Here is a 13,024-nt window from a genome sequence, read left to right as displayed (position 1 = left end):
CAGTGGGTTTTTTAGTTTTTTGTTCATTTCTTCTTCTTTTTGCTTTCCCATTTGTGGATTGATGGTTTCCTTTTGTATTTTGCTTGCATTGTCTTCTTTCTGGTTTTTGTGAATCTGTTGTCTATTTTTGACTTGTGGTTACCCTGGTTTTCAAGTATGTTAACTCATAACCATATCTACTGGTTTTAAACTAATAGTCATATAAGTCCTGACCCGCAGCACAGTAGGTGGTAGACAGGTAACAATAATCTTCGCTTTCAGAAGCTATTTTCAAAAGCTAGTATACAGAAATGGATTATTTTTAGCAATCCATGTGGGCTAATTGGTGAATAAAACATTAGGGAACTTCAATCCAACAAATATTATCTGGGCCCCTACTATATGCCAGCAAGTTTCCAAAAGGACAAGAAAGACATGAGCCTTGTACTTCTAGAGCTGACAGTCCGAGGAGAAAAGTAAGCAAGGACATTGTTCAAACATCAAGGAAGGACATCTTACCCAGACTGGAAGGGAGGACCGTGTGAGGAGCCATTAAAGGCCTCTTGGATACAGGAACTTCACCTGAAGGATGAGGAGGCATCAATAAATACAACAAACAAATATAAGGGGGATGGATTAGGCCACGGAAATTCCAGTCAGAGGCATCAGACCGAAGTCCCAGATCTGCTTCTGCAACAGCCAGGATCTGACTTTGAGGAAATCACTTGAACTTGCTAGTTCTCCTTTTCCTTATCTCTGATGTGGTACGGCTAGATTGCGTCAGTGGACCTTAACTCTCCCTGTGCATCAGAATCATCTGGGTGCTTTCTAAGAATCCTGGATACCTCCCCCCCAGAAATGTGGTTTTAGTGGATGGGGCAGCAAGGTTTCTTGCAATAGCTTTCCAGGTGATTCTAGCCCGCAGCCAGGGCTGAGAACCCCTGGCTGAGAGGAGCTCTCAAGCCTGTGGTTCCTCAGTCCTGAGTGGCTAATAACATCTTCCCAGTGCAGGCTGCATTCCAGACAATTAAGCAAGAATCTCTGGGGGTGGGACTCAGGCATCAGTATTTTTGAAAGTTCCCAGGCTGACTGCCAGTTGCAGCCCAGGTGGAGAACCACTGTCCGAGGCCCTCTCACGACTTCAGTTTCCTATATGGCCGTTGAAGGATGGGAAAAGGAGGGAAAGGGAAGCGCATAAGTTTCTCCCATGAGGATAAGAATACTTATGTCAAATTAAAAAGAGTGAATCCCAAAGCCACCGATTTTGATTTTTAAATAGAGCTGTACCACACAGTAGGGCTGATTTTGGACATACGCCTAAATCATGCTGATGCATGACAGGTAAAAAAACATCCATTCCAAAATGCTCTCGGTTCCAAACTGAGAACTCCATGGACCGCATCTATAAAATGACTCCATCTGGAGCGTGTTCTCGGCAATACTTAGAATCTGATTTGCATGGCTGACTGTAATACAAACATTACCTTCCCTACCTCCAAGGTTACTTAAATCCACTTATTAGGCAATGGCGAACTAAACAAACAGTAATTAGAAACACTCCAGACTACCTTTTAAATCTGCTGCTAAATTACATTTTTCCTGCATCAGAGCTCACACACCCAGCATGTCTACAAGCGTCATGAAACCAAAGCCTCAGAAATATTTACATGAATAAGGGCATAAGCTACCTCTGGGCCCTGGCATTGGATTCTGCAGGGAAGTAAAGGCTGCTTAAGAAGCGGGCTGTTCACTTCCGTTATTTCTCACATCTGGGTAAATAAAGCACTGCCCACAGGTGGTTAGAAATCCCAGGAGAAAATGAACTCTCTGGGGGTCTGGAAATGAAGAGTACCTCTGACAGGCCACCTCATTTCCTGAAATGAGTCAGAAATGAAAGCAATTCTTCAGAAAAGAACATGTGCACCATGGCGGGGCTTATGAAGGAATGCCAGTCGGTACCTGTGGCTGGGCGGCTGACCTGGGGCAGAGGGGAGGGCCTGGAGAACAGGGCTGTGAGACCACCGCACTGCACCTCATCTCGGAGCTGCTGCTGCGAGCTTGGAGGGTCCGCCGATCCCCTGAGCAGCCGGGCAGCCTGGTCTCAGCTGTGCATCGCGATGAGCGGTAAGAATGCTCACATTCCATTAGAAAGCTGGTCCCTCTCCAAGGGGCTGAAGCAGCCAGGAAGGACTCGTGTGTCATTGCGGACACGGAAACAGCGATTCCTACATGCAGAGCTACTTTACCTAACTAAAAATACTCTGTGCCTGTTGATTCAGAGAGCCTCTCTTCCTGCAGAGGAAAGACTGCTGTAGAGAGATGACCTCAGGCCGCCCAGGGAAGCCCTACCTTTCCCAGTAAGCAGGAAGGGCAGGTCCTGGTGGAGGGGCAGGGGCTGCAGGTTAAAGACAAACACCTCTCACAGCAACAACCCCAGTAGGAACTAACAAACAGGAAGGCGAGAAACAAAGGCTACTTTCACTAAAACCCAACACCAGTTATTTATTTATTTTTGAGAAGGGATGTGGCATGTTTATTGATTTATTTAAAAAAAATTTTTTTTTGGCTAGTTATTTTTATTAGGTGGCCCGTTACTATTCTTTCCATAATGGCTACTTAAAAGAGATCCAACCCCATTGTTTGTAATGGGCGGGGAGGCTGGAAACAACCTCAATGCCCGTTAATAGATGACTCGTTGAAATCTGCTACATACGCAATGGAGTATTACGTAGTCATGCAATACAGAGCATGTGCGGATACACAGAGATCTGTACTCTGTATACTCTGTATGATACATTAAGACACGAGAGAAAACCGTGCCTGGACTCTGTAAACATTTATGTAAATGTATTTAAAGAAGCTGCCTTATGCAGAGGGAGGGGATGAGTTCAGCATCATTCTTCCTTTGACATCCTCGGCACAGTCTGAAGTACCTTTCCCTTACCTGCCACCCCACCGCTGCTACCTAACAGTAACTAGGAAGGCCATTTTTGGTTTCTTCTTTGTACTAGTCTCTCTCTCTGTAATTTGAAACAAATGAACATTATTTTAAATAGATGCTATGGGCTGAACTGTGTCTCCTCAAAATTCATATGCAGAAGCCCTAACTACGAGCACCTCAGAATGTGACTATATTTGGAGATGAGCCTTTAAGATGATGAAGTTGAAATGAGGCTGTCAGAGTGGCCTAATCCGATCTGATTGGTGTCCTTGTAAGAAGTGGAAGTATGGACACATGGGGAGACCTCAGGGATGTCTGCACACAGAGGAAAGGCCACTGGAGGGCACAGTGAGAAGGGGGAATCCACAAGCCAAGGAGAGAAGCCTCAGGGGACACGAGACTGGCTGTGGACTTCCAGGCTCCAGAACTGTGAGAAAATAAACTCTGTTCTTTAAGCCGCTCGGTCTGGCATTTTGCAGGGAAGTCCTAGCAATTAACAGTACATGCAGACCTTGTTTTGTTGCGCCTCACTTTGCTGTGCTTTGCAGGTACTGCATTTTTATTTTTTACAAATTGAAGGCTTGTGGCAACCCTGCATCAAGCACGTCTATTGCTGCCACTCTCCTAACAGCACGTGGTCATTTCATGTCTCTGTGTCACATTTTGGTAATCCTCACAGTATTTCGAACTTTTCCATTATTATTATATTTGTTCTGGTGACCTGTGATCAGTGATCTTTGATGTTACTACAGTCATTGTTTTGGTGCACCAAAAATTGCACCCATATAAGACGGCGAACTTTGTGTGCACTGACTGCTCCACTGACCGGCCATTCACTGTCCTCTCTTCCTCTCCCTGGGCGTCCCTGAGACACAACGATATTGAAATTAAGCCAGTGACTAACCTTACGATGGCCTCTAAGCGTTCAAGTGAAAGGAAGAGTCAATCACTGGGGCAAACTTCACTGTTGTGTTATTTTAAGAAAATGCCACAGCCCCCACCCACCAGCCTTCAGGGACCACCACCCTGATCAGTCCACATCCATCCACATCAAGGCAAGACCTTCCACCAGCAAAAAGATAACAACTTGCTGAAGCTCAGATGACGGTCAGCATTGCTTAGCAATAAGGTATTTTCGAATAAAGGGATGTACATTGTTTTTTTTTAGACATAATGCTACTGCACACTTAACACACACACTATAGCACAGTAGAGTGTAAATGTGACTTTTATATGCACTGGGAAACCCCGAAACGTGCGACTCGCTTTACTGTGATGCCCGCTTCATTGTGGTGGTCTGGAACATGACCCGCAATACCTCCGAGGTGCGCTTGTATGTAAGTAAGGAGATGGATGCAATTCAACTTATGGAGTGTGGAGAGAGGCACTCAAAAACGTCTTCAGCGGGTCAAAACCCCACTCTGTCTGCCGTGATGCAGACAGCCTCATCTGGCACGTGAAGATGTTTGGGCTCACGTGCTTCTGACTCAATCAGGCTGACCCCACTTAGTGGCGTAAGCAGGACTAGAACAGGAGACCTCCCTCAGCCAGGACTCAGTCTGCCCATGCCACTTATCTTTGATGGGCTTTCAAACCAATCCTGTGACTCGAAGGGTGAGAGCCCGAGATATTTTATTAGTGTCTTTTAAAGGCTTGGCTTCTTCCATTCAAAGTCTTTCTACGCTGATTACTAATGAATAAGAAGGTGTAACCATAATTTTATTGATTCAATTTAAAAAAAAAGATTTGGAACAAGGGTTTTTTTTTTTTAAATCCAGAAAAACAAACAGTATGCTATAATTTTGCACCAACCTCATTTTTCATACTTTAATATACGTGGTCTCAGGCCACAGAGTAATATACTAAAAGTATGGTAGTCCAGGGCGAAAATTTCTTTATGAACTTTTATAGGTTTTTACAAATTTATCAATCCTCCCTTTAAAAATTAGAGTGTAGAGATCAATGATATACTAAAAACCACAGACTTTACCTGCAGAATCTATAACCCAGAAGTGAGCGAAGATTCAGGCACATGAAAAGACCAAAACTCGAAGATACGGGCTGGGAGACATAAGCCACTGGGTGTAAGACAGGCTCAAGGATGTATTGTACAGCACGGGGAACATAGCCAATATTTTGTGCTCAATGGAAAGTAGCCTTTACAAATTGTATACAAATTGTTTTATAAATTTACATATATTTGTAGAGTGAATACATTAATAAAAGGAAAAAGTCAAAGACTGGAAAAAAAAATTTGAAGACACATATTGGGTACAGTCAGTTCAGGCTACACTCAGAGGAAGGCAGAGTCATCTTTGCCTTCAATGGCTGGGGAAAGTTTCAGCCTAGGCAAGAGCTCTAAACCACCCTGGGATCAGACACACAAAGGTTAAGAAGTGCCTTCTGTCCAGTTCTGTCTTGCCACTGAGCATAAAGGTCTGAAGGCAAGAATTGTGCACCTAAGATCCTGACAGAGTGCCTGGCAAACAGCAGCGCGTGCCCGAGTGGGGGGCGGGGGAGGAACAAGTGGGAAAGGACACGGTGTGTTCACTGGAGGGTAGGTCTGTAGTGCAGGTTCTTGTAAGGAGGCCGTGGATGGAAAGCTAAAGAAGTTGGGGCCGAATTAATCTGTGACAAAGGAGGCAAGAATATACAATGGAGAAAAGACAGTCTCTTTGATGAGTGGTGATGGCAACACTGGACAGCTACATGTAAAAGAATGAAATTAGAACATTCTCTAACACCGTACACAAAAATAAACTCAAAATGGATTAAAGACCCAAACGTAAGACTGGAAACCATAAAAGTCCTAGAGGAAAACATAGGCAGAACACACCTCGACATAAATTGTAGCAATATTTTTTTGGATCTGTCTCTAAAAACAAAGGAAATAAAAGCAAAAATTAATAAATGGACCTAATTAAATTTAAACGCTTTTGCACAGCAAAGGGAACCATCGCCAAAATGAAAAGACAACCTACTGAATGGGAGGAAATATTTGCAAATGATATGGCCGATAAGGGATGAATATCCAACACACAAACAGCTCATACAACTCAACATCAAAAAACAAACAATTAAAAATGGGCAGAAGACATTTTTCCAAAAAGGACATGCAGATGGCCAACAGACGCATGAAAAGATGCTCAACATCACTAATCATCAGAGAAATGCAAATCAGAACTACAGTAAGATCTCACCTCACACCTGTCAGAATGGCCATCATCCAAAAAAAAAAAAAAGGCTTCAGCCTCCTAATCCACAAAATGGGCATCATGTAACCCATCTTCATAGGGTGGCGTGAATACTAAACTGGACCTAACACATGGCCTAAAGAACTTAAGAAATATAATTGCTATGATTATCATAGTTGCCATTCCACACTGAAAGACAGAGAAGGCAATGAGCAAGAGACCACATGTGAGGTGCAGATCCAGGGTCCCTGTGGGCTCTCAAGTCCCTTAAACAGGCTGCTGTCTGTTTTGGAAGTGGAGTGCCCTGCATTTATTCCATAGTTCTCCAGCACGTAATACCTCAATACAGTACGCCCAACACAGGAAAATCAGATGTCTAATATGATCTTCAAAATCAAGATACTCCGAAATCAATTTTTATGTTGCTTTTGTATAAAAGTAACTATCCAGGTTAATGTTAATCAGTTTTGAAACACTAAATTAATAGACTCAGCCATAAATCCAGGAAAACCATTTTCATGATGAAAATTACCAAGGCCTTTTTAATTAAGGATGGAATTGCCAACATAAAAGACTTAAGATAAATGAGGAATTGTTCCTTTCTCTCATAAATGAAAAGACCTGATAGCTCTGTGAATTACTTTTGAGATACTGATTACCAGAAATTGTTTTGAATCTAAACTACAGGATTTTCCAACAGCATTATAATCACTTCGTGCTGGGGCTGGCAGCCTCAGACCAAATTCAGTGCTCTGGCTTTTTAAGTTCCTTTTTCTAATTATTATCAGAGGGCTCGTGGTCCTATTTTTAGGGTCATTATGTAGATATAAGCTCTACTGAACACAACAGAACTTTGTCTAACACAAAGCAATGCTAACTTTTTTTGTGGTGGTGGGGGTGGTCAATTTGACCTTGGAAGGAGAATTTATTATACATAAAAAAGTATACGCACATTTACATAAATATATACAGGTGTATTCATGACAAAGCTTGACCGACTAATCGTTATCTGATACGAAATTAACACATCAGAGATCTGTGCTAATATTCCTACTGTCAACCTACATACTCTATTTAAAAACTGTTTACTCTTTGGCCCTGAACCAGGTTTCTACATTCACTATATCACTGGAGGGTATATTACTTCTTAAAATTAATTTAATGACACCTGCACCCCAATGTTCAAAGCAGCATTATTTACAATAGCCAAGACATGGAAACAGCCTAAATGTCCATCAACAGATGACTGGATAAAGATGTGGTATATTTATACAATGGAATACTACTCAGCCATAAAAACCGACAACATAATGCCATTTGCAGCAACATGGATGCTCCTGGAGAATGTCATTCTAAGTGAAGTAAGCTAGAAAGAGAAAGAAAAATACCATATGAGATCGCTCATATGTGGAATCTAAAAAAAAACAAAGCATAAATACAAAACAGAAATAGGCTCACAGACATAGAATATAAACTTGTGGTTCCAAGGGGGCAGGGGGTGGGAAGAGATAGACCAGGATTTCAAAATTGTAGAATAGATAAACAAGATTATACTGTATAGCACAGGGAAATATACACAAGATCTTATGGTAGCTCACAGAGAAAAAAATGTGACAATGAATATACACATGTTCATGTATAACTGAAAAATTGTGCTCTACACTGGAATTTGACACAACATTGTAAAATGATTATAAATCAATAAAAAATGTTAAAAAAGTAAAATAAAAAATAAAAAAAAAATTCAAAAAAAAATTAACTGATTAGGCCAGAGCCAAGAGAAACTTTCCAATAAACAATAAGGCCAAGATGCAGAGTGCAGTCAGCAGTCAGACACATTAGCAGGCGAAATAAAGAATGTGAAAACCAATATATGTATGTACATGCATGACTGGGACACTGTGCTTTACACAAGAAACTGACACATTGTAACTGACTGTACTTCAATTTAAAAAAAAAAAACTAGCATGCTAAGAACGCAAACACATCAGCGTATGTGGTGCCTGTCGATTGATAGTGGCCAGCACAGATGTGTATTCAACACTGAAAATGAATAACATCGTAGAAGAAAACAGCAGAGAACAAAACCAGGAATTTACAAGTGGGAAGAAGAAAAGAATTCCTGGAAGGAGAGGAACAGAGGCCAAGCAACACGGGGAGGAAAAGATGCGACCACCAGACAGACCTTGGTTTACTCAACGGTTTCCTTCAGAATGTTTCTTAACTTCTCTAGGCCTCAGAAAATCTTTACCTGTGGTCTGAACAGGGCAGCTGCTATGATATCTAACAGTTTCTTCCAATCTGGATAATAAACCAGAAGTTTGTTTCAATGATAAACAGATACTTTTTAAAAACTTTTAATAGGCTACTTTTATTTCACAGTGGGCTTCATGTTCACAAGTCTGGAGTTTCCCAGAACGGAGCCAAGCTTGTCAGCCTACGTGTGGAGCACAGCCAGAAGCATGAGTCAAACCAAAGCCTCTGAAATCAGTACAAACGGCTAGACAGCTCGAACGTCGCCTGTGCCACAACGTCCACCTGGGCCGCCATCCCTTTGCCTCTGCCCTCCCGAGCTCTTCCCAGGTGGATACACTCATTACTCAACCCCAGTGCCTCCCATAATTCTGCCAAATGCAAGTGAGACACACGTCTATAAAAAAGTTAGGACTCACTGGGTGTAACAGGCAATGAAAGTGTTTGGTGGCGGCTCCTAACCTTGAGAACGGCACAGTGGATAACCACCACCAGTGTTTGGAGAGGATACCTCTTACTGCCCTGTTTACCGTGAGTAATCCAGCAATTCTGCTTTTCAAAAGCTTCATAAAATAACCTGAAATGTGAACAATTAGTTGTACCTACAGTTATAGCTAGTTATCTCACAGTATTATTTATAACAGCAAGATAACCAGCTCCAGGCTAGATCTGCAGTAATCAAGGGATGATTACATAAACGGTACCCAAGTTACGCTAGCTTCCTGTATGCTCCTAGCCCCTGTGCTCACGCTCTGCAGGACTCACACTGCCTGCTTATGAACAATCCCTTCACCAGATTTAAGGTCCTAGAGGAGGAAATTTAAGGTCGCCACATTTAAGGTCCATAGTGAGCACAAAATTAGTTATCTGTTGTATGTTTGCTAGCAAATGTTTCCGTGTAAATTCTGTATAGTGGAGTATCATGCAGCTATTAGATGTGGTTTGTGAAGTCCCTATTAAGCATAGGGACTGCTGATGATGAAAAAGTCCTGGAGATAGAGAGTGTTAAATGTACATAATGAATCTGTACATTTGAAAATGGGTAAAATGGTTAATTTTATGTTCTGTATTTTTTACCACAATGAAAAATAAAATAAACATTAGGGAATTCTTAGGAGGCAAGTTAACTGAAAAGAAGGATACTGTGTATTTTCAGTTTACTATGCAAAATCATGAATTTTAAAGGCTAGAAAGAAGCACACTAAGATATTCATGTTTGGTTTATCCTTGATTAGTAGCATTAGAGGTGATTTTTGTTTTATTTGCAATTTTCCATATTTTCCAAAATATCTACAATGGCCCACCTTTAGTCATCCTTTAATATCCACCAGGGATCGGTTCCAGGACCCCCCCACCCCAGATACCCAAATCCATGGATGCTGAAGTCCCTTATATAAAAATGACTGCATACAACCTACACACATTCTCCTGATACTTTAAATCATCTCTGGATTACTTATAATACCTAATACAAGGTAGATGATATGTAAATAGTTGCTGGCTCCTGGCCAATTCAAGTTTTGCTTTTTGGAACTTTCTGGAATTTTTTTTTCCTGAATAGTTTTGATCCACGGTTGGCTGAATTTGCAGATGCAGAACCTGTGGACAGAGAGGGCTGACTGACTGTGCAACGCTTACAACCAGAAAAATGGATGGCACAGCAGATGTCTGGGATGGGAAGGTGTGGTTACCAACAGGTTTAATCTGAACAGGAATCATTCCCCTTGCTGTGGCCCCTTCATGTACTTGTGCACTGCACACCATCTGTGCTTGCCTTCACTGCAGAGATAATCCAAAGGCCTGCCCCTGGAGTCAGAATTTTATTATACTGAAATTTTTTTTTTTTTTTTGCTATGCCAAAAGCACGCATCACACATTCGCTATCCCAGACATCAGGCTTTGTCCAAGCTGAGAAATGGCGATCGAAGGTTGTTTTGGACATAGAGGTGCCAAACTGGATCAAATGCACAGTTGTTCTCAGAGGCAAAGACTTTCCGGACCTGGGAGGGACCGGTCTGGAACGCCTCATAGAGAACGAGGCATCCAGACGGCCTCAGTAAACACTGGATTCATCACATTTACAGATCTGCTGGAAGCAAGGCCTTTGGAGTCACACGGACTCAGGACTGAAGTTACACATGACACAGACCTAGCACTGCCACCTATGACTGTCATCTAGGGTGCTCCTGGCCTCGGGTTCCCCACAAGTAAGTGGCGATAATAATATCAGCCCCTTGGCTATTAAATGGAATGATGTCTGCAAATCAGAGATGCAGGAAAAGCCAGAGCCTGTTGTCAGTAGGTGTTCAACCAGCATCACTGGCTTCCTTCCCCTCCCTTCTGCAGCTCAAACGTCTGATCCAGGAAAGCAACAGCGTAAGTGACTTAAATGCTGAAAATGACCAACTGTCTGTAACGAATAACGCTAACACGGACAGGAGTACAAGAAGGTATTTCAACAATCTTTTAATTTATGCCCTAAACTTGGAGGCCCTTATGATACAGTTCAAAACAATCTTCCTATCCTTTGTTCCTTGGTAATAGGAAAATACCAATCACTAGTCTCTGTGCATTTCATCCACCTGAGACCCTGAAGCTACCCTTCACTTTGTTCTTCAATGTCCCCATTTTTAAATCTCTCACTCCTTTAACCATGCTTGTGGCTCCTCCGAGCCCTGGGCAAGCTCCCCCCACGCTATTAGCAGGGGGCCCTCCCGACTCCTCTGAGCAGGCCTGAGCTGCGCTTAAGGCCGGCACCTGGTCCACACATCCCAGCACGGAGCTTTGGAAAATACAACTAATCTCTGTGCTTCTGAAGGTTCCTGGACTTCGGGCGTCTGATGGGGGGCGGGTAGGTGCTCCCGAAACAGATCCAAGTGTGACCGGCAGTGCCCTCCACATCTGCTTCCGTAACCTTTGTCTTTTGCTTTCCCTGGTCGTCACCAACCTAGTTTAGCAAGTTGATCGCTTCGGAGATTGCATCAGATTCGAGGCTGCGTCAAATCCCTCCCTTCAAAAGGGCAGCCTCTATCTTTACGGAAGATCTGCAGCCTTCCTTGATTAGCTCTCTCACTTATGTGCCTCTCCGGGTCAAGGAGGAAAGGAACCAAGCAAAGCATGATGGAAATCTGCAGCTGTTTGGGGTTCCCTTTGTGCAGGCTGAACTACAGGCACCCCACTACCTTCTGGCTAGAAAGCTCGAGTGCATTCCTTCAATAAACACGTCCTGAGCCCTGCGCTAAGTGCTAGGTATTCAAAAACAAGGTCACCCCAGTGCAATATGTTCTAGAACAAAGGTATGTACAGGGTATTACTATAGCAGGGGACACTGGGTCTCCCTGGACAGGGTTCGAAGAGTCGGGTAGTTCACACATCTCTTGCTGGTCACTGAGGAATGAATGAGCTGACCCACACTGTCCCTGGGGACATGAATGCCATTGCAGTCTTTTGTTGTTGTTGTTTTTGAATTGAAGTATATTTGATTTACAACGTTGTGTTAGTTTTTGGTGTACAGCACTGTGATTCAGTCGCTGCAGGCTCTTAATGCAGTCCCTCTAATCCCATTGCCCTCCACCCCTCATTGCTTCTTCGCTTACTGTACCTGCTTTCTTGTTCTCCTCACATACCCACTTCCTTATCTGCAGAATAAAACATGTGCTTCCATTCTCTTCCCAGTCTTTCAACCCCACAAAGTTTCCTGCCCTGGAGGGTTGCTCTGACTATCAGGGAAAGACCACTGGAATGGCTTAGGTGGAGCCAACAGAGGCAGGAATGAACCTGCTTGATGAAAGGAGCTAGAAAAGCATGTGGAACCATTCTAAGCAGTGCTCACTGTGACCAGGTCTCCAGTGGCCCCAGCACGTGAGTCACCGCCCTGCGGATGCTCAGGGGCACCCCCGTCAGCTCCATCTGGAGACCGTCTATCTTCAAATCACTTTCTGTCCTCCACCCCTTGCCTCACCCATTGCCACTGGTATAATATTTGCCAAGAGAGCGGTTGTTAACCTTTCATAGGCCGTGCAGCTCTTTGGGAAAACGTGGTGAAATTTAAGGACCCTGTCTCTAGAAAAAACCTCAGAAGCACAGAAACAAAACGTATACAGCTTCCGGGGATTCGCCAACTCCTGGAGCCCACACGTGGAACACCAGGAGGGGGCATGCCGTTCAGCTTGAGTATTTTTTGAGCTTCTACCGTGTGCTGAGCACTTTGGAGACCCCGACTCAAACTCAACTCGTCGCCGTTCTCCCACGCCCAGCCTGGAACACTGGTCCCTGCTTCTCTGCCCAGGAGACACCTTCGTGTACTTACGTGCCTTTCTCCTCCCACGAGATTATAAGCAACCTGAGGGCACGGACTGTAACGTAACCATCTCTTATTTCCAGCTTCTAGTAAAGTTCTCATTCTGGAGAAACACAGCCCACTGAGGGAAACAGACGCAAAGCCAGATCATTTTTTTTAACACCAAGGTCCTAATGCTCAGCCTGATGGGATGAGTGATTTTAAGCGAAATCTTAAAGGAGGAGTGGTGATAAGTGAGAAAAAGTTAGGAGTGGACATGATAGATGGAGGGGCAGGCAGGCACGAAACAGCGGGTACCAGGAATAAAGCAATTCAGGACTCATGGTGACTAGAAAGGCAGGCAGGAGCAAGCTCTCA

General features: G+C 43.4%; 1 protein-coding gene across 3 annotated transcripts in view; it reads right to left on the bottom strand.

Moving 5' to 3' along the window:
• The window catches only part of ANO6 (anoctamin 6), a 278,097-nt gene that overhangs the window by 141,223 nt on the left and 123,850 nt on the right, over positions 1-13,024 (bottom strand). The window contains exon 2 of one of the 3 annotated variants that reach the window (XM_031462717.2): positions 499-561. The exons of the other annotated variants lie outside the window; for them this stretch is intronic. Within the exon in view, the coding sequence (XP_031318577.2) occupies positions 499-561 (63 nt within the window). The remainder of the gene's footprint in view (positions 1-498; positions 562-13,024) is intronic. 3 annotated transcript variants of the gene reach the window in all.

This window comes from Camelus dromedarius, chromosome 11 (assembly GCF_036321535.1).
Source record: "Camelus dromedarius isolate mCamDro1 chromosome 11, mCamDro1.pat, whole genome shotgun sequence".
NCBI classification, from domain to species: domain Eukaryota; kingdom Metazoa; phylum Chordata; class Mammalia; order Artiodactyla; family Camelidae; genus Camelus; species Camelus dromedarius.
The sequence above is the reverse complement of the archived record's forward strand: the minus strand, read 5'-3'. Positions and strand labels throughout refer to the sequence as shown.